Raw genomic sequence first — 22,432 nt, 5'->3', positions numbered from 1 at the left:
AAGCTGGTATCACAGATATCTTTTATGCTTCATATGATTTCCAGGTAAGATGGCAATTAAAAATGATGCAGGCACAATCTCAAATATACTCAAGTAATTAGAGGAACAAAAGTTTTCAAAATTCAGCATAAAGAACCAGTTACCAGATTCAGAGAATTCCTCCTCTATCACCAATTGGGATGACTCCAAGCATTTCCCCTACCTTTCTTGAATTTCTAAGCTGTTTTTCTATAAGGCTACTTACTACCCATCCTGGGCATCCCTGGTGGCTCAGACAGGAAAGAATCCACCTGCAAGGCAGGAGACCTGGGTTCGATTCCTGGGTGGGGAATATCCCATGGAGAAGGGAAAGGCTCCCCACTCCAGTATTCTTGCCTGGAGAATTCCATGGACAGAGGAGCCTAGTGGGTTACAGCCCATGCAGAAGTAAAGTCAGACACGACTGAGCAACTAACACTACGCTACCCATTCTAGGACAGCTTTGGAATTCTGCAAAACTATTTAAAAAACAGAACAATGTGGACATGTTTGTAGGTTGGGGTTGGGGTGATATGCTCTTAGTGTCTCTGGACTTCTAGGGACTAGATGCATTTATAACCCTGAAAAAGGTAACTGACATGCATATGGTTTTAATTTCATCTAAGAGAGATTTTCAAAGCTACAATGGGCATTATGAGAATTTGGAAAAAAAGAAATGTATTAGTAAAAGTGAAAGAAGTGGAAAATACAAACTAAAATCAGGATTCATTTTCACCATAGGAGCCAACTCTTTGAAATAGATGTCTAATATAGGTAGCTGACTCAAAAGCCACACACAGATGTGCTTCTCGAATTGGTGAGCATCTGGAAAGGTGAATTTGGGGAAGATGCTAAAACCCCTACCGCATGTCTGCGTTGACAGGGCCCTGTTGGTAAGTCTACACTTGATCAGATGAATTGTGAACATGTGTGTGTTCTGAACCACAATATTGCCCTTGGAGAATAGTTTGAAATGCAAAGCCTTCCGAAAACCTAACTGCTATGTAATAAGCATGTTTAAGCATCAGTCTTCGGGTACTTATAATTTTGTAATATGAGAATGGGGAAGACAGAAAACAGACAAGCAGCAAGCAGAATTTCTATTGACGATGGAGGTTGGTGATGGTAACTGGAGGAAGGGGGGTGTTCACTCTACTCTTTGGTGTTTAGTTCGGATTTTTATTTTTCTAAAAAGTGAGTTTTTATCATAGGAAAAAATAAGTGGGCACTCGTGAAAGGCATTTAGCCTAACTCCCACATAGTCCAAACAGACCAGGAGACCCTTCTGCACCTGCCACATTCTCTGTTTGGGCAAGTCTGTGCATCACCATCAGGAATATGGCTCCCTTCGCAAAGGCAGGCACTGCTGCTCTATGTGTAAATGAGCCCTGTGTATGTCACGTGCCTTTTCAGTATGTAGCTCCATGGCTTAACTCGTTGCGAGGTGCCCTTTCTCCTATCACTTTATGTCTCTTACGTAGCCAGAGAATTTGGGGGGAAGAGCCAACCACAACCACTTAGAGGCAGAAAGCCAGACTTGCTCCTAGCTTCAAGATCAAGGAGACCGTGAACGGCCGTCTCAAGCCCCAGCAGCAAACGCCAGCGGGCGTATCAGCTGGGCGCACCGGGCCCGGGAAACCGCATCCCGGGCAGCCACTCTCGGCGTGGCCAGGGGGATTGGGGGAGTGGCAGATGGACCTCCGCCAGCTTGGTTTCCCAGTCATATTATGGAAAAACTTCGCAGCCGTCATCTTCGTCCTAATTGTGTAGTGAACGACATTTATTCGTGCGTTGCGCTTCCCCACCTAGCCAACCCCTCGCTCCCGGCCGTCGCGCTCTCAGTGGAGACGCGCGCGGAGCATTGTAACCGCTGCCTACGCAGCAACCCTGGGCTCTGATCCGCTGCCTGGCCCTCTCCCCTCCGCGGCCCGCCCGGAGTCCTGGCCGCTCGCCAGCGCCCCCCGCCTTCCCTCTCGCCCACCTCCAGGAGGAGGGGTCCTCCAGGAGTGTGCGCGGAGGAGGCGGCGGAGGTCCCTGCCACGCCCCGGCCGAAGAGGCCTGCGGCTTTCAGCCCCTGTACTCGGTCAGCAACAGGTAGCTAGGCCGGCGTGCGGGGAAACAAAACGCGCCTTGGCGAGCGAGCAAGGGTCGCTGGGCTCAGGGAGGCACCTCGGTGACCGAGAGGGTGAAGACAGCGGTGAGGGGAACCGGACGGCGAGGCGGAGGTCTCCGGCCCCTTCCCAGGCTCGCCCCCACCGAGGCGGCCTCGCCGGCCGTTGCGCAACCCTGGAGCAGGGCGCGGGGCGCGGAGCGCTGGTCCTCCCGGTACTCAAGCGACGGTGGTGACCACGGCCGGGAAGGGACGCGGGCCGGGTGCTGGTGGCGCTGCCGGGAGGAGGAGTGGGCGGGGGCGGAGTGGGGCGGGGCATCGGAGAGCCCGCCCCCGCCGTCTGCGGCCATTGGCGGCGGGCTGGGGGCGGGTGCCGGCGCGGCGATTGGGGCTGGGGCCGCCCGTCACGGCGGGGCTGGCGGGTGGCGACGTAGCGCCGCGCTCGGAACTGACCTACTAACACACATCTCCCGGCGCGGCCACGGCGCCCGCGGACCAGGCGCGCCGCCTGCCTCCCGCGCCGCGCCCTCACCGCCGCCTGCCGCCCCGGAGGCCCGGCCGAACCCCGGTCTCCGAACGCCGTCGGCTCGGCTCCTGGCCCCCGTTCTTTCTTCCCGCCGCCCCGACTCGCCAGCCGGAGAGCAGGATCACGGTAAGCTCTCCGCCCACCGCTGGCCGGGGCCCGGCGCCCGGCTCCCCGCGGGCTCCTGAGGCGCGCGGCCGGCGGGCGCTGGGCGCGGGGCGGGCTGTGCGTGGGGCCCGGCTGTGCGCTGGGCTGGCCCGCGGCTGCGAGTGTGCGCGGGGCATTCATTACATAAACTTTTGCTGCCTTGTCAGGAGGGGACTCGCCACCTTAAGGTGGCTGCTTTGATTGCAGCACCCTCGCTCCGGCACGTAGTCCGGGCTGGCTTGCGCTCCCCCCGCTGCTGTTGCATAATGTCTCCTGATTTCAGGAAAATTAATGTTTTGGTAGAGAAGAGCGCCGGGGAGGCTGAGCCATCTCGTGGGGAAGGGCTGCGCTCTCTCCTTTCTGGTCCCTTCAGTGGGACTGGCAGCGGAGGAGAGGAAGGGGGCTGAGTAGTGGGGAATAGTCTTGATTTTCTCGTTGAGAAAGAGCGTCGGTAGCGTGAACGGTGACGGCATTCAGAGAATGCCTGCGCTGCGTTTGTTTGTGTCCGGGGCTGAGTCTGCACAGACGTTTTCCACCCTGTTTGTCGTCAGCGTGTTTTACCAGCGCTCGGGGAGGTTGTGGGATTTGTCCTTGCATACATTGCATAATCTGCCCACGGTGAAATACTGGCAAGGATTAAGGGTTAATGTGGGAATGTGCGCGTACGTGGGCAATGATTTTGTAATTGTAGTGCAGCGTTGGATATTAGATCATTATTTGCCTGTATATTACGTCCCAAACGAAAAGGATGTGTCTTTTTTTGTTTTTTAACACTCCTACAAAACAGAAAAGGAAGAATTCCTCGGGTTGCATTCTGATCTTGGATACTACCCGAGCTCGTCCCTTTGGTGTTCTGAACTATTCTTTTTAAATCTGGGACAAACCATTGTGACGTTCACCTCCCCACCTTCCTAATTTTAATGCATTCCGTTCGATCAGCCCTTTTTTTCACCTTATTGTCATTGCTTTTTCAGACACGACAAGACAGCACATAATAGTTTCCTGGAAATGTTGCATTATGTAACTGACGAATTTGCTGGCAGTGAGCATAGGAAGAGGGAGCTAATTACGTGATTTTATAATCTTGCTACAAAGAAAGTAGGACAATCTCAGCCTTTAAAATGTCACTGTAACAGTTTTTTAAAAGGATATTTTAAACAAGCAAGTAGACAACTGGGTAAGCATTGAGTTTGCTCATGTTGCCGAATGTGCGTCTTTTGCCCTAAATGAAATGTGCGTTCTTCTAAATTTAGCCCTAACTATCGCATTTTAACAATTGTGGCCTCACAGCGCTATTTCTGGTGTTTTCTCCAGGGCTGTGTGCAAATACAAGTTCAAGGCCATTTGCTGTAGTTTTAACTCCACGCCTTCCGAGAGACCTTTGATAAGATTGTATTTTTAGGAAGGCATTTCGCAGAGCCCGGTGATTTGCTGGATGCTGACTCCCATTTATCTTTTTAAAGGACACTTTAGGAAAGTGCTGTTCCCTGAGAACAGCAGGGGATGACCGAGTGTCATCTTTTGGTCTTGGCTTTTGTAAATAACAGCGAATGAGGCCACAGTATTATTTCACATTTCTTTTTTCGTCCAGACCAGATATGATTTATGGGAAACAGATATAGGTTAGTAGATTGTATTTTTTTAATGGATGTCCCAGTTTTATTCATGTGAGAATTATGTGACTATGTAATATACTCAGATTTCTAATTTATTCCTGGACTCTCATGTAGTGTGTGTGTGAATATGTGTGTACGATGGTGTGTATATGCCAGATCGTTTCCCCCTAATGTAATAGTAAAATAATTAAAGAGCAGGGTTGTGGAGGGTTTTTCAGGGGCGGGGAGCTGGCAGAGAAGGGGACAAAGATTACGGAGATTCACCTCTGGAACAAATTTATTGCCCCAAGTAATTGAAGTCGCTTTCCTAGAAGCTAATATTGCTCCAGGGCCCCAGTGTCAGACCCCCGACCTACTCAGGAGCTCTGGTTGGGAGCCCTGGGCCTGAAGGGGCCGCGTAGCGCCACCTTCCGATCGCGACCTTAGGGGTGCTCCCTTCCTCCCAGTGCGTTCCTCCCAACTGCGGCCCCTTCGGGTCTGAGGTGGGGGGGGGAGGGGTGGGGGTGGCGGGCGCGGACCTCGGTCAACGGCAGGGAGCGCCCTTGGGCGGCGCTTGGACCGGGGCTGCAAGGCGGCCTGCGCTCCTCCTTCTCGCCCCCTCCCCACATTCCTTTGTTCTGGCGCGGGGGTCTAGGCTGCACTGAGGCCCCGCTGCGCCGCCCACCCGGCGGGGGCGGGCCCGGGGGGGGGGCGTGGCGCGGGGGACGGGCGGGGGCCGCCGAGGGACCGTCCGCTGCCGGGGAGTGCAGTGCTCCCTAGGTTCCCTTGCGCGGAAAGAGGGAAAGGGGAAGGGAGGAGGGAGAGAGAAGAGGGCAGCTGGAGCTGGGGGAGCGGAGCCGGGCGAGCTGGAGGGACCCAGGGCGAGGCTGCTCCGCGCCGGCCCCCTGAGCGCTTCAGCGCCGCGGCCCGGGCTGCTCCAGGGGCCTGCCTTCTTGCTCTTTTTGCGCGCTGAGCCCCTGGGCACCACCGACACCTTTGTTCGAGAAAGCGTCGTTGTGTGTCCGAGAGGAGCGCTTCCGATTCTTGTAAAATGAAAAAGACCTAAGAAAACCACCAAATGTCAACAGACCACAAAAATTGGGGGTGGGGGTGGGGGTCGCTTTAGTATTGATAATGACAAGGAGGACCCCAACTTGACTGTCGAGTCAAGTGTGTGTATATATATATATATGTATATATATATATATATATATATATATATAGTGTCGGTATATATATATTTTGAACATTAGTTATGTGGCTAGAGTAGAGAGAACTCGAATCCCCCCGAGTTAAATATTTTTAAAAATCACAACACTTGTGTGGATGGGATACCGCTGTCCTGCTGAGTAAGACTATGGTACTTTCATCCTGGCAATAAGTCTTCTGAGACTGTGCTCATGCAATAAATGGCGGTAAATTCAGGGCAGCGTCACAGTTCTCTAAAAGCCATCAGCGAAAAGTGTATTGTTTAAAAAGTTGGCTTCTATGGGATCAAATCCTACACCCCCGTCCCTAATGGTTTTTCTTGAGTTTCAGGCAGGTCAGTAGCTAGGAAACAGTGAAGTGCTACCTAGGAATACAGGCTCTGGGCTCAGAAGAGCTGGGTCCCAGGCCCCAGTCTTGGGCACTGCCCTGATAGGCCTCCGAGGTAAACTGAGGGAATAAAACCTGTTTATTTAGCTGGAGAGTTGTGGGGAGCTCAGTAAATGCTTCCTGTCTAAGTGACTTAAGTGACCGGGAAGCAGATATGTGTGTATGTGTGTATTTTAATATTCATCTTTATTTTTCACTAAGTCTCTGCAATAAGGGTTGAAGTTTGAACTAAGCCTAAAGATTCTTCTTGAAATACTGTGCTTTTGTTGTTGTTGTTCTAGTATTGATTAATTTTTCTCTCAAAACTATTTGGTATTTCATTTAATGGTAATTTTAGTTTGAAGGAAATTCTTGACAGGATTGCAGAACCTCATACTTCCCAAGTCATTGGATTAATGTTTGGGGGAACTGTTTAAAGGAGAGAGAGGTGAGTTGATGGTAGCATTAATGGCGTAAAAAGGGCCAAACAGCTGTCTTTTTCCAGTTCCCTTGACTTCTTTTGATGGTTTTCCTGGGCCTGGATAATCTCTGGATCTAAAATTCCAGTCTGAAATCACAGGCTGGTTAGACCTCACAGATTAGCTATCCTGGGAGGGAGTGTGTGCATCCTTTATGGTTAAAACCCTAGGATATGCCCCATGAAACTGTCAGTGGTTGACCGATTAACGTAGAATTAAATTTCATTTGGTTTATCCTTGTAACATAGAACAGTGCTTCACTAAGAATTGCAAGAGGCAAAAATTAGGCCTGGAACTAATCATAATCGTTGCCTTGATGCTGCTTATTCTTCAGAAATGAGATGATAAGCTAGTATTTACTAAACATGGACCCTGCCTGTGCCAGGCACTGTGTTGACTGTTCTATTATCATCCCCAGTTTAGACTTAAGAAAGTGGACCTTAGGAGAAATTGATTAGCAGTCCAGGCCAGGAACCTGAAAAATGGGTTTGCGGGGGAGGCGAGGGGGTGGGGGGGTTGGGGGGGTGGGGGGGGTGGGCCTCTGTCTCTTCCCTGAGTATGAGTGCAAGCTCACTGGAGTTTTTGAAACAATTTCCTTTTCTGTGTTAAAGACTTATCTTTGCTAAGTGCAATTATAACATCACTGTGATGCAACAACCTGAAAATTAAAACCCTTTGTTTGGGCCCTTTCCCATGTTGAGCAATATGCTTGACTCACCAGCTGAGTGGATATTTCTAGTTGACCTTGCTTTGGTCCATAGAGTCAGTTCCGAGACGTGAATGTGATTGCAGCATAGAATGGAAAAGGTACAGTCATATTGCCGAGGCTTTATTTTTACCCAAGTAAAATCACACATACTTCATTATTTCCATTGTAATCCAGATGGCATTGATGCTGTTCAGAGTTGTTTATTTTTAATTTGTATTAAGGAATGAGAGCACACTTGGGATTCAATTCAAAATATGACAGAAACAATGTAATTGAAGTTTCCTTTAATATTCATTTCTTGTTTTTGTAAGGTATGCCTGTATTTCACAGGGTTAACACATTGTTTGATATCCTGTTATTTTTCTAAATTACATTTGAGTTGATTTTTATCCAGATTGGACTTGTGTGAGAATGTCGAAAGACATTGACCTTTGATCACAGACATTACATAAGAGCTTTTCAGTTTCAAAATGAAGTTATATTACCACCACCCCAATTATCTCTCAAATTTCATTACAAATAACTTTCTTGCAGTTAAAAAAACAGTTTCTCATATGGTTTTAATTAGAGTATGCTAGCTTGTTTTTATGATAAGAAAGTGTAGTAGAGATTTACTAGATACCTTTCATAATAATCTGTGCTTTGAGCATTCATTTTCTTTGGAAGCAGAATGGTGTTTATAAGCCTTTTAGTTCTCAGAACATGGTGTCTTTTATTAATTAACTTTCTAGGGATCTAAAACTGGAATTAAGTAGCCTTCAAATAAACACTAAAAATAAACATTTAAAATAATCTGTTCTGCTCATGAGGCACATAGCAAATGACATGTGTAATCGTCTGTTCACTGGGAAAGAAAGTGAACAAGAAATTAAAAAGTCAAGCTGAGGAAAACTGGAATGACTCCTCAATTTAATTAGGAACATTCAAAACCTTGCCCTTTCATACCCTTTTCTCACCCAGCCCCGCACGCGCCCTGTTTTCCCCATCATTGCCACATGTTGCATGTATTCTGGCATTACTTACCTGTTGCAGAAATTTCCTATAACTGGGTTACTTCATGATTATTGGTGTCCCTTAGGATTTCAGATTAGTTGCTAGTTAATGAGAAGTTATCTTTTTGAAAGTTTCAAGAAAGCAGATGGTCCCCATTTTGAAGTGACTGCACATGTTTTTGTTGCTGTTAATGTATTAGTATTTCATCACCCCCACCCTTCTAGTTCCCCTCCCTCAAGCCTTGAAGTTGTTTGGTTGTGTTAGCATGTATGCATTTACCCCCAGTAGTCTTCAGAATATTTCCATTAAGAGCTCGGTTACAAATAGTGGACTCTTTTTATTAAAAAAAAAAAAGGTTATACTATACTATTTCGTATTTCAATCCCATAAATTATATCAGTGCTATAGTAAAATGCAATATTGTCATTGTACTTATTAAGTTTAAATCTAATTTTCAAGTAGCCCTTTGTTGAAGATGAGAGAGCACGGAATTTGAAGTATTTTCATTTGTCATAAACTTTCTCTGGTTTTGACACATTCATTTACAGAAGTACCTGAATAGAAAATGTTGGTCAGTTTGTTGCTATTATAGGATAGATTTTGGCAGAGTGTGAGAATCTGTTTATGTGTGTATTCATATCTTGATCAAGTATACATTTCTCTCTGACTTCAGGGTTGAAGTCTATGTTACTAGAGACAGAATTATATTATTAATGGCAGGCATTTATGAGGGTTAACATAGTTTTCTTAATTGAAAAAAACATTTTATTTTTCAGCCTGATTAGAAGATCCTTGTGCAACTTCAGTGTTTCCTTAGTTTTTTCATCCCTCACCCCCAGATTTTATTTTCATCCAGGAAAAGAGAGTAAAGCATTTTATTGAAACAATCACGTCATGGATTTTACCCACAGGAAGAAAATGTAGGTTAATATTTGCTAGTATTACTAGTTTAAAGAACTGTGAATTGATTCATTAACTTTATCTTTTTTCACTAAAATGGCACTTATCTCAAGACTAAGCCGTTGTCTTCCTAGTGGAGAGGTAGTTTAACATAAAAGATTTTTTTTCTTTAATGGTATCTATATCTCTGAGAGTGTAAATAGTACATTCAGAGAGTAGAGGAAAAATGAGGTAATTCTGTTAAAATATTTCCAAATCATTGGGCATACCAGATAGTATTTCATCTTGTATTGACAGAATGTTAAAATCAGAGTATAGAGTAGAAGCAATTTGCAGTCTCTTTAAAGAGATAATAAAATTTTTTCATAGTAGGTTTTAATGTCTAAGCTATTAGTCAGATTTTAGATGCTTGAAACAAAATGTTTCTTTTCTTGTTTTGAAATAAGTTTAAATTGTCCACTAGTATTTCCCTGAGAGATGTGTTGGAGGCCAGGGAAGATAAAGGTCTGTTACTGTAAACATAAGTCATAAGGTCCCTCCTCAAAAAGAAGCTAGGGCTAGAATTTGTGTTGTAAAGCTTTATTTGTTTAGAGAATTTTCTAAACCAAATTTAATCTTAATTAAAAACAATATTTAGGTCATCTGACTTCAGTAGAATTTTAAATCTGGGCTTACGAAACAACTCCTGGCTAAATCTTGTGATGTACTATGAAAAAGCATTAATTAGCAATGGCACGTCCGTGTTAGGTGTGGGAAAATGTGTCATTGGAATGTGATGACTCCTGCTCTTAATTTCTCTTTTTATTTGTGTTTTTAAGAAGCAGCCATATTATCTAATGGGTGTAATGAAACCGATCGTGCTGAACACACCAGCATCATAGAATTGGCGTTTAATGTCAGTTACTCACCAGAAAGGAAACTAGCGGTGACTGATACAACACAGCATTAGTGGTGATCTGAAAACTTGAGGCAGAGGTGAAATGACTGTTAAATTAATCATAAGGGAAAACACTGGAATCTGAAATAAAGGTATTAGTTGAACATAAATACTGATGTTTTTAGAAAGCACTGCAATCCACCTTTGCATGCTCTTTAAATTTATTGTTGAGGCACAGATAGATCTCTCCCCTCAACATCTCTGCCTTCTAGTGCTGCATGATCTTGGGGAAGTCGCTCAGTCTTCTTTGTTTTAACTGTACCCTATCCCCATGTTGAAAACTGATATATTTTGGGTTTGTGGGGAAAAAAAATCGCAGATGACAATGCCAACAGCTGTGACTTTTCTTTTCTTCTCATTTATTTTAGCATATAGGACTGCCAGGAGATTAAAATTTTAGAGAGAGATGAAAATTTAGAATGCTTTCTCAATTCACTAAATAATCACAGGATATAAAACAACTCTGAGGAAGATGGAGAAAAGTTCCAGATCGTACTTTTGTTGTCTGAAAGAAGTTCTGGCAACATCTAATAGTGCTTTGCTGCCCCCAAATCACTTAGTAAATGGGTATATATTACACAGAAATGAGAAGAACAGAACTGAGAATCTTAGCTCTTCCACCTAACTAGCTGTGTGACACTGGGCAAGTTGCTTAACTTCTCCCAGCCTTAGTTTTCTCATCTGAAAGTGGTTATTATTATGAGAGCAGTGAAATAATGACAGGCCAGGCTCAGGGTGCCTGTGGCATAGTCAGTATTGAGTAAATGGCACCTGTAATGATTGTTTTTATTGTCACCATACCAAGAAAAAATCCACGTGGCTAGAAACAACGTGATACGTACACTGACTCCCCATGTTGGCAACGTTCCTGCCACACCCGCGCGTGAGTACAGTGCTCATCTGTATTCATGAGCCTGCCTCTCACCAAAGACTAAGGGGTCCCTTGATTCTTGGGAGTTTGATTCTTCTTTCCATCTTTATCTGCCCCAAGTCTGGCTCAGTGCCAGATATACAGTAGGTGCTCCATATCTGTTGCATAAGACAAGTAATGAATAAGAGAAGTTCTCTCTTAATAAGTAAAACAAACTTTTTTATAATTTATGTAATAATATCAAATTTAAAAGAATGTATCAGCAAGTTTTTGTTACAAAGCTCTCTTACAGAAGGCAAATAAGTGTCAGTCAAATGACGAGCACCTAAGAGGTTCAGTTTGTTGCTAGGATACAAATATATTAATTTGCTCCCTGAACTAATCGGTATTCTAGTTGGGCATACAAAACAAACATGTAGGAAGATAAACATTGTACAAAATCAGCACCTCTCTCTATAGTATCTTGAACTGCTAATAAATTCTTTTCAACACAGCAAAGTTATTTGATAAATATTATAGAAAATACCCTTATGTAGTATGTGGTGATTTGCTGGTGGAATCATAGAGGCAGTTACTATGTGCAGATGAGGGAAGAATCCAGATTCTAGTATACCTAGTGAAATTGAAATTGGAAGAAGATTAACTGAAAAGAAATGAGATTTTTCTGCAGGTTTTGAACATACCAAACAAAGTTATAGAGATGAAAAAGTGGACATACAGTACTTAGACACATAGAAGTGGGTTAAGAGATTTTAGAATAAGTGAGATATTTTTGTTAAACAGAAGTAGGATTATTTTCTCTATGTGGTGTGGCAAGGGCTGCCTGCCTGCCCTCACTCACACTAGACTCAGCGTGATTCTTTGGAACAAGAGATTGAAATCAGAGTCTCAACTCACTCAACATAGGTTTGAAATGATGAAACGGATATGAAATGATGAAAGAACAAAAAGTTTAGAAAGAGTAATACAGACAGAATGGTGGGGCATTTCAAAAGCGTAACTGTAACAATTCATAGGTTAGATGAAATGTAGAAGGAATTTAATTTTTTTCCAAGGAAAGGATAAATTTAAAAATGCATGGAAGAGAAAGATTGTCAAGTGAAAACAATACTTAGAATCATAGTGTACAAGGAAATAAATAGTAGTACCTGGGGGTACAGTGGAGATTTGAAATGCATCTTGGAAACTTCAATATAGTTATCTTCCTGGAGTTGGAATTTTTACTCTTGCTTCAGCATTCATTTGATTTTAGTGGGGAGGACTTAACAGATTTAAGAAATACAAATTATTGACAGAAGAAAATAATCCATCCAGTATGTAGACGGAAAAGGAGTTTTCATGTCAGACCAAGAAATGTTAAGTGCAAATATAGGAAGTAGTGTTGTTTACTAAAGTGATAACTAGGAAGCTCCCTTTCTCACACCATCACTGCCTGCTGTGGCAGACTTGTTGCCTTCATTTCCCACTAAAAGATATTATCAAAGACAAACAGAAGCTCAGTATTCATAACCATTAAGTTTTGCTGAATTGCAACTCACTGTTTGCATTGGCTCAGTTTGATGGACGAAAATGTGGCATTAAACCTTATCCTTGATGATCCTGAAGTGATTACATCATTCCTTCTATTCCTTCTTGAAAAGACACAAGAAGCTGGCAGGCTTTTCCAACTGATAAAATTAAACTTCATTAGTCAATATAAAACTATGCACAGGAAAGAAAGAGGGACATGAAAACATTAAAGCTTTCTAATGGGGCAGGAGAGAGTGCTATATACAGATAGTGCTGAATAAACAGTTTTTTACCATATCTCCTTCATGAAAGTATAACCTACTGGAAAACGAGGCAGAGAAACCCTGTCCAGAAACACAGATCCGAAACCACCATGAAAAGATTGTTATTGGAGCCTAATATGGATTTATTATCTCCTGTCAGGCCAAATTCAGATTATAAATTTGTCATCAGTGGAAAAGGAAGCTAGTTGATAGTCCTGTTTTCGAGTTCTTATATCTTGTTTGAAACTAATTGGTAAAATGGAAAGAAATTCTTTCCATAATTAAATGCTCTCAGTTTAAAATAATTTTAAGTTTCAAGAAGGCACTGTACTTAAAAGAAAAATCCCTTTGAATAGCAACCATTTGTTTTAGTCTGAAACTACTATATCAGTGAAATCTATTATGACAGAATTATCGGGATCAAAAAAGGCATTGTAGATGCTACAACTTTAAGTGAATGTTTGATAAATGAATTTGAGGGAACCAGGGGGGAGTAAAGCATTTTCTCCTAGCACAAATGTGTCAAAGAGACAGCTTTATTGAGAAGAGTCCTTTTCAGGTGTGCTGAGTCACTTGGCAGAATGACCGTGACATAAACCACATAAGAATTAAACAACTACAACTTAGTTGTTTGTGTGACTTTTATTTTTGTTTCTGTGGAAATAAAAATCTAGCTCCATTTCTGTTTTCCATATAATTACAGAATCTGTCTACTGACATTAAAAGGTTTTCTTGGAAAAGTTCCTTTTATGAGGTGAACTGGTTTGCTTGGCAGTCATATAAATGCTATCTAAAGGTATTCAGAAGCCCCACAAGATGCAAGTACTATTTAAAAATGTACTAACCAGAGGTGATCTGTCATTTCCTTCCTGTAATGTCCTATCCCCACATGCCCCACCCCACTGTTTTTTCTCCTGAAACACAGCCGCCTTCTATTTCTCCCCAGGGCAGATCTGTTCTTTTTTCTCACTCCCCTGGACCACATATTCCCCTGCTGACAGTTCTCAGTGGGGACTTGTCCTTTACAGTATAGGTATTTGGGTACTTACTTTCTTTTCAAACTTGTAAACTCTTTGAAGGACAGAACTATTGCCCCTCAATGCTTCATGTAGTTTCTTGTACACAGCTGGTAATAAATATTTACCAAATAGATAACTATTTCTCTTCGTGTATTACAGGTCATCTAGAAGACCCCTACTTCATTCAGCAAGAGGAGCGGGAGAGATTTATTCTGGATGGTAGAACAAAAGGAAGAATATTGATGGATTTTAAACTGCAGTTTTTAAAGCACTTGAGAATACTGAGGAAATAACTTCTTCTCCTGCACTGCATATATACGTTAAGGTGCAGCTGATGCAGCTGAGAAAAATGCAGAGCATCAAGAAGGAGCAGGCATCTCTTGATGCTGGTACCAGTGTGGACAAGATGATGGTGCTTAATTCTGCCTTGACCGAAGTCTCCGAAGACTTGACGACAGGGGAAGAACTCCTTCTCAGTGAAGGAAGTGTGGGGAAAAACAAGTCCTCAGCATGTCGGAGGAAACGGGAATTCATTCCCGACGAGAAGAAAGATGCCATGTATTGGGAAAAGCGGCGGAAAAATAACGAAGCTGCCAAGAGGTCCCGGGAGAAACGTCGACTGAATGACCTGGTTTTGGAGAACAAACTCATTGCACTGGGAGAAGAAAACGCCACTTTAAAAGCTGAACTGCTTTCCCTAAAATTAAAGTTTGGTTTAATTAGCTCAACAGCCTACGCCCAGGAGATTCAGAAACTCAGTAATTCTACAGCTGTGTACTTTCAAGACTACCAGACTTCCAAATCCACTGTGAGCGCCTTTGTGGATGAGCATGAGCCCTCGATGGTGGCCAGCAGTTGCATTTCTGTCATCAAGCACTCTCCTCAGAGTTCTCTGTCTGATGTTTCAGAAGTATCCTCGCTAGAACATTCACAGGAGGGCCCTGTGCAGAGTGGCTGCAGAAGCCCAGAAAGCAAGTTCCAGGTCATCAAGCAAGAGCCAATGGAACTGGAGAGCTATGCCAGGGAACCCAGAGATGACCGGGGTGCCTACCGAGGGGCCATGTATCAGAACTACATGGGGAATTCCTTTCCCGGATACTCGCACTCTCCCCCTCTGCTGCAGGTCAACCGGTCCTCCAGTAACTCTCCGAGGACATCGGAAACTGATGAAGGTGCAGTAGGAAAGTCATCCGATGGAGAAGATGAGCAGCAGGTTCCCAAGGGCCCGATCCACTCTCCCGTCGAACTTCAGCGTGTCCACGCCACAGTGGTTAAAGTTCCAGAAGTGAATTCCTCTGCCTTGCCACACAAGCTTCGGATTAAAGGCAAAGCCATGCAGATAAAAGTGGAAGCCTTCGATCATGAGTTTGAGGGCACGCAAAAACTTTCCTCTCCTGTTGACATGACGTCGAAGAGACATTTCGAACTCGAGAAGCATACCACCCCCAACCTGGTACATTCTTCTCTCACTCCCTTTTCAGTCCAAGTGACTAACATTCAAGATTGGTCTCTCAAATCTGAACACTGGCATCAAAAAGAACTTAATGGCAAAATTCAGAGTAGTTTCAAAACTGGAGTGGTGGAAGTGAAAGACAGTGGTTACAAAGTCTCTGAACCAGAGAATTTGTTTCTGAAGCAGGGGATAGCAAACTTGTCTGCAGAGGTGGTCTCACTTAAAAGACTTATAGCCACACACCAAATCTCTGCTTCAGACTCTGGGTAAAATTACTACTGAACAAGCTCTGGGCCTTTAGAGATGTCATTTGCAATAGATGAGTACGTTTTGTATTAGGCTGAATTTTCACTGGACCTGTGATGTCATTTCACTGTATAACATTCACATGTTGTCTGTTGGGTGTCTTTTTGTGCACAAATTATTATGAAGATTAGACTGTGTTATCACTCTGCCTTGTGTATAGTCAAATAGTCCATCGCAAAGGCTGTATATATTGAACATTATTTTTGTTGTTCTATTATAAAGCGTGTAAGTTACCAGTTTCAATAAAGGATTGGTGACAAACACAGAACTTTTGCTCCATTGCACTTAGTTTTATGGGAAAGAAAGCAATTTAAATAACAAAGTGGATACTGTATTAAGATACTCTGCATTTTACTTATTTGGAAGAGTTTTCTCCCACCTGTAGTAAATGAAAGTCACTATTTGTGACCCCATGGACTGTAGCCTAACAAGCTCCTCTGTCAGTGGAATTCTCCAGGCCAGAACATTGAAGTGGGTAGCCGTTCCCTTCAGGGGATCGTCCCAACCCAGGGATCGAACCCAGGTCTTCCACACTGCAGGTGGATTCTTTACTGTCTGAGGGAAAACTAAAACATAAGTTCAACACATAATTTTCTTTTTCCAGTTTGGTCCAGGGTATGGTAAGTTTGAAAACCTTCCATAGGAGGAGAGTAGAGAAAAGGGGGTGGGGAATGCATTTTCTTGCATTTGAGCCTAGTAATTTACTAAATTACTCCCTGTTATATATTTTTCTTTAAGGTTTCGTTTTCTATATCCTTTTTGTTTTTAAGTAGAAAAACCCAAGTTGTTTAGCATCAGCATGTCTTTAGTCATCTCTTTTAAGGATGACACATGGAAGTGAATAGTTGAGTCATTGACCCACTTTGTTATTTAGAGGTTCTATTAAAAGAGTGGATTAAAGACTAAGGATGAAGTCATTTTTATGTTATTGTAAATCTTAACAGTTCCAGAGTATAACAGTCTAGGAAATTAACCTAGTGAAATACTGTTTTTACTTAGTTTCCAAAATTTCAAAGAACACATCAATGATCACATTTCATCATATTCAACCTGAATATATGTAATGACTTGGCTTTTTACAGTTTGTTAATGATGACTATAAATAATAGCTCCAGTTTGGAAACTATAATATAGACGTCCAGAAGAAAGCATCATTCTAAGTAAACCAATGACAAGATCATGACTGATGATTGGTCCAGGATCCTCAGTCGTCCCATAGAAGTAAGTGTCCTTAAATACAGACAAGTGTGTCTTCTGTTGCAAGGTGGGACTGGCTTCTGGGTAGGCTGGAAGGGGTGAGTGGATGTTGGTTAACAGCTTCCTCCAGAGCTGTTCTCCTCACCAAAGCCTCTCCAGAACTGTTCCCACGCTGCCTTCTTTTTCATCCTAGAAGTATGGGTCTTGAGGCTTCATAATACATGTGAAGGATGACTTAGCCCTCACTCTGTTACGCATATCTCCCAATTATAACATCCCAGTTTAGAGGGCCCCTGCCCTTTTGACTGCCTGATTTTTAGTATTTTAAACTTCCTACACTTTTACATTTTAAAGAGAGATCCTTTGAGTTAAAGGGAATGCTGGGACACACACACAGGCCATCCACTTTGTCCTCTTGGACACAGTGACCAGTTTGCTCTGAAATCTCCTGACGCCTAGGGAATGTGTTGCCAGTCTCAGCCCTTGGACTTGTCTTTTCAGCACTTTTTAGTGACTGAATGAGGCCCAGAGGGACACCTATATCATCTGCAAATGTTACAGGGCAGAGGAGGGTTAAGATACTGGATGGTAGTCGACATCCAAAAGCATTTCACAGCCTAGAATGGATGGAATGACTATAACAACATGAATCAAAATAGGACAGGGTGTAAAGTCAGGTTCCTGTGTTAAGTGGGAAAACAAAAGGCTGTCCAAGTTCACAACTGGGGAGAAAACAATAACTCCACATGGAAGAAAAAAAGCTCTAGTTCCCTTCAGCACGCCCAGTGGAGTGCTGGGCTGTGTCGCACTCGAGGCTGTGTTACCTCCCCTGTGAATTGCTAACGTTAGCTATTGTGGTAACTATATTGCATCTGGACGCCCCCCTCCCTAGTCATTTTGTCTTATAATTTCAAGCATCTAAGATTCGATGGACATGAGTTTGGTGATGGACAGGGAAGACTGGCATGCTGCAGTCCATGGGGTCCTAAAGAGTTGGACACGACTGAGCAACTGAACTGAAGACATGGCTAGGATATTTAAAATGGTACTTCTTAAGCATAAAGGAGGACAACAAGGACCTATTGTATAGCACATGGAACTCTGCTCAATGTTAACATGGATGGGAGGGGAGTTTGGGGGAGAATGGATGTATGTGTATGTATGGATGAGTCCCTTCACTTTTCACCTGAAATTATCACACTGTTAATCAGCTATGTGTTATGCTTAGTCATTCAGTTGTGTCAACTCTTTGCGACCCCATGGACTGTAGCAAGCCAGGCTCTGCTGTCCATGGGATTCTCTGGGCAATATTACAGAAGTGGGTTGTCATGCCCTCCTCCAGGGGATCTTCCCAACCCAGGGACTGAACCCAGGTCTCCCACATTACATGGGGAGTTCTTTATCATCTGAGCCACCAGGGAAGGTCAAGAATACTGGAGTGGATAGCCTGTATCTTCTCTAGGGATCTTCCTGATCCAGGAATTGAACCAGAGTCTCCCACATTGCAGGTGGATTCTTTACCAGCTCAGCTACCAGGGAACCCCTAATTGGCTATACCCCAAAACAAAATAAAAAGCTTAAAAAAAATAAAGGTTGAAATAAGGAATTCCAGACTCAACTAGGAACCAAAGAGAGATTAAGTCAGATAACACTGTGATACTTGTGCTCTACAGTGTCAGCTGAGGAAATGCTACCTCTTCTCTGTCCCACTCACAAGGTTCTAATCAGTGGTATAAAATGTGATTAAAGCCAACTGAATCTGTGTGTGCTAAGTCGCTTCAGTCGTGTCTGACTCTTTGTGACCCTATAGACTGTAGCCCACCAGGCTCCTCTGTCCATGGGATTCTCCAGGCAAGAATACTAGAGTGGGTTGCTGTTTCCTACTCCAGGGGGATCTTCCTGATCCAGGGGATCAAACCCAGGGATCTCTTATGTCTTCTGCATTGGCAGGTGGGTTCTTTACCACTGGTGCCACCTGGGAAGCCAAATAAGTCTCTAACTATACGCAAAAAGTAAGAGAGGGAAGCCGCAGAGCACCAGAATCCATAGGAATTCCCAGAAAGATGGCTGTCAGGCAGGGAGTGGCAGCCAGGAACACAGAGGCCCCACGTCAGCCACTGGCCACGAGCAGAGAGAGGGAAGCCTGGATGGTCAGCAGTGGAGCTAAGAGGGAGGCTGCCGCAGAAACGACTGGATTTCCCCTCCACCTGCCCCAGGACGAGGTGAGCAAGGAGTGTGGTGGGTGGGTGGGGAAGTCAAGACAGACAGGCAGTGTCGCGGGGCCAATGTGTAGAACACAGATACGTGTCCCCTGTAGCCTGCCTACAGCACACCCCTCCTGTGTTCAGCAGTATCTCATTATTATTGTGCCCACTTTATAAAGGAAAATACCTGGACTCTCAGAAGTTAACTTGCCAAAATTTCTCACAGCAGCCAGAACCCAGGCCCCACAGGACCAGGACAAGGCAGGCCAGCCAAGTATCATCTGACACTTTAGTTTTCCTCTAAAATAATCCAGGGAGATGAGACTAGAGAGTCTCTCTAATCTGCAGCAAAGAAGGGGGGACTCTAAGGAGGTGTCCAAGCTGTAAGTACCCTTTCTTTGCAAATTAGTGGAAGTGCTATGTAAGCATCTCCTTTTGAGTGACATCATAGTTGTGTAATGACTCATTTTCATCTTCAAGGAGCGAATAGTCCCAAATAAAAACCACGAACATCTGGGTAGGTCTAAAAAACCATGTTAGATTTTTTTAATGGTAGCTATTGAGTTCATTTTTGAAAACTAAAAATTATTTCTCAAAAGTGAGAATCACTAGCAGCGCCCAGTTATGTGTGTGTGTATGTGTGTGCATGTGTGTTCATGCACTTCGTGGGGCAGGTGCTAGGGCTTGTTTAGGAAGTAGTACAACCACTGGAGTGACATTACGGTGTCCACAAACTACTCACACCAGGAAAATGTAAATAAGGAATACTCAAGTTTCCAGTGAAGATAGAGAAATAAAGAGAATTTAGAATTATGAGTTGCAGTTGAGTTAGAAACGTAAACTAGGATGTCTTATGGGAGGGTGAAGTAAAATATGACTGGTTTAAAGACTTTGGAAGCATTTTCTGCAGAGCTAGCTTTTCGTGATTCTAATGAATATAAGGGAAAAAATAATTCAAGAGCTAGTGGAGGTAAGTGGGAGCAGTCTTGGCAAAGGAGAGCAGGTAACATTAGACGGTGACAAAGAACATTTCTTAAAAGTCAGGAGGGCATGCCACTATCTATCTCCATTGAGTTATGATGGAGATTGCCAAGGCATGATTGCTGTTGTTGAGCATTGATAGTGTTACTGGCAACAAATAGAAGTACTTCATAAAGTAAACTAAGTGAAGCAACCCAGACAGATACCACTGCCATTTTTAATATTTCCATTTTGTCAGCCTTGCCACGTGAGGAGGACAAGGTTACTTTGGGGAAAGTGCTTCAATAAAGTCCAAGGTTCTGGAAGTCAAGATTAAGACCCACTTGAAAGTGCACACGAACAAAATTCTGAAGATAGGAAAAGAGAGGAAGATCATTCGGTAACAATACATGGTGATTTAACAAAGGGGAGACTAGCAGAAGCCTCAGAATGAACTGTCCTTGAAGTGAGCAGATATTTCAATGTAACAAGTTTTCCCAAAAGTTATTCTGGGGCTTCCCTTGTGGCTCAGTGGTAGAGAATCTGCCTACAATGGAAGAGATGCAGGAGCCACAGGTTCAATTCCTGAGTCAGGAAGATCCCCTGAAGAAGGAACTGCCAACCCACTCCGGCATTCTTGCCCAGGAAATCCCAAGGATGAAGGAGCTTGGCGAGCTATAGTCTATGGGGTCGTAGAGAATTGGACGTGACTGAGTGACTAAACAACAACAACAACAAAAGACCCAGTTAATAAAAAAAAAACAATAAAGTTATTCTAACAGATATACCAGATATACCATGAGAAGGGACTTTTGTTTTTTTTAGAAAATAACTTTGATGTACTACTGGGGTCACAAGGGAAGTCCTGAAAACAATGATGTCAGCAGGTGCTGGGCACCATAAGAAAAAGGTAGGTTGCTTTGCAGAGAAAATGAGAGCAGAAGAGGGTGGGGTGGTTTGTGCTGTGTTCAGGAGGCTACTTTTGAAAGGATGCGGATAGAGAGAAAAGAGACAGGAGAGAGGAGGCCCAAGCAGGCCACTGATGAGTATGTGGCAAATACATTAATAACATTTCCTTCTCAAATTTTCGGTAAGTCCTACTAGGCGCTCAGCTGCTTTGTGAGTGGGTTTTTGTTTGCTGACTCTGGGTCGGCATTAGGCAGAGCAAGGTAACTCGCCTCGGAGCAGGGGTGGTGAGGGTTGGCACCCAGAGGAAACTGCAGAATCTAGATGGGCATCTGGACCTTGACCACCCATGTAACTGAGGCTAGGAGACCACCTTAGCTGGATCTTGGGGGCTTAGGGAAGCCCTGCCCATTATTAAGAATTGCCTCTAGATGCCTTTGTGCTGTGTGCTATGGAGGAAACAGCAAAAAAGGACAGTCTCTCCTCTTGAAGAGTTTTGAATTTGCTTGTGATGGAAAGACCAAGACACTAAAAGTGGAAACAGCCAGTAGACATTACCAAGAGGTAGAATGTATGGGGAAAAGTATGCCTGCAAGAGAAGATGAAGAGTGGACTGCAGCCGTAGCAAGGACCTGGGGGACATCCCAGCAAGAAAAGAATGGGCTGCAAGGGGCATTAGCACTTGGACCTCACAGAGGAGCTGAGGAGCAGTGCAGGTATTCTTGATCCCTGAAGAAGTGAATTCATTTAGAAGATTGATAAGCCATATATAAAGTAGATAGCCAGTGTGAATTTGCTATATGATGCAGGGAGCTCACACCTGGTGCCCTCTGACAACCTAGAGGGGTGGGATGAGTGGGAGGTGGGAGGAAGATTCAAGAGGGAGGGGACATATACATACCTGTGGCTGATTCATGTTGACGGATGCAAGCATATTAGTTGCTTCAGTCGTGTGTGACTCTGTGCAACTGTATGAACTATAGCCTGCCAGGCTTCTCTATTCATGGGATTCTCCAGGCAAGAATACTGGAGTGGGTTGCGATGCTGTCCTCCAAGTGATCTTCCCAACCCAGGGATTGATCTGGTATCTCTCATGTATCCTGCATTGGCAGATGGGATCTTTACAACTAGTGCCACCTGGGAAGCCCGTTGATGTATGGCAGAAACCTTTTCTTTTTCCCAATTAATTTATTTTAATTGGAGGATAATTACTTTAAAATATTATGATGGTTTTTGGTATACATGCGTTCCCCTCAACCCCATCCTGAACCCCCCTCCCTTCTCTCTCTACCCTATTCCTCTGGGTTGTCCCAGAGCACCGGCTTTGGGTGCCCTGCTTCATGCATCAAACTTGCTCTGGTCATCTGTTTCACAAATGGTAATGTACATGTTTCAGTGCTGTTCTCTCAAATCATCCCATCCTCATCTCCCACTGAGTCCAGAAGTATTTTCTTTACATGTGTCTCCTTTGCTGCCCTGCATGTAGGATTGTTGCTACCATCTTTCTAAATTCCATATATATGCAGTTAATATACAGTATTTGCCTTTCTCTTTCTGACTTACTTCACTCTGTATAATAGGTTCCAGGTTCATCCACCTCATTAGAACTGATTCAAATGCATTCCATCTTATAGCTAAATAATAATCGACTGTGTGTATGTTCCACAACTTCCTTATCCATTCATATGCCAGTGAACATCTAGGTTGCTTCTTTTTTAATTGGAGGAGAATTGCTTTATGATACTGTATTTGGTTGAT

The 22,432-nt window shown here is 43.7% G+C and overlaps 1 protein-coding gene across 3 annotated transcripts; it reads left to right on the top strand.

Moving 5' to 3' along the window:
• Nucleotides 1-2,068: 2,068 nt before the first annotated feature.
• NFIL3 (nuclear factor, interleukin 3 regulated) lies at nt 2,069-15,675 on the top strand. Of its 3 annotated transcripts, XM_069575604.1 has the most exons (4): nt 5,953-6,416; nt 8,926-9,069; nt 9,868-10,078; nt 13,808-15,675. In XM_069575604.1, the coding sequence occupies exon 4, from the start codon at nt 13,983-13,985 to the stop codon at nt 15,369-15,371; it is 1,389 nt and encodes a 462-aa protein (XP_069431705.1). In that variant the 5' UTR covers nt 5,953-6,416; nt 8,926-9,069; nt 9,868-10,078; nt 13,808-13,982; the 3' UTR covers nt 15,372-15,675. The 3 variants fall into 3 exon arrangements, with proteins under 3 accessions (XP_069431704.1, XP_069431705.1, XP_069431706.1); XM_069575605.1 differs by lacking the exons at nt 5,953-6,416; nt 8,926-9,069 and adding an exon at nt 7,059-7,254; XM_069575603.1 differs by lacking the exons at nt 5,953-6,416; nt 8,926-9,069; nt 9,868-10,078 and adding an exon at nt 2,069-2,780.
• The last annotated feature ends 6,757 nt before the right edge of the window (nt 15,676-22,432 follow it).

The sequence above is a fragment of the Ovis canadensis genome, chromosome 2, assembly GCF_042477335.2.
Source record: "Ovis canadensis isolate MfBH-ARS-UI-01 breed Bighorn chromosome 2, ARS-UI_OviCan_v2, whole genome shotgun sequence".
In the NCBI taxonomy this organism is placed as follows: Eukaryota; Metazoa; Chordata; class Mammalia; order Artiodactyla; family Bovidae; genus Ovis; species Ovis canadensis.
Note: the sequence above shows the minus strand (reverse complement) of the source record. Positions and strands in the feature narration are given on the sequence as shown.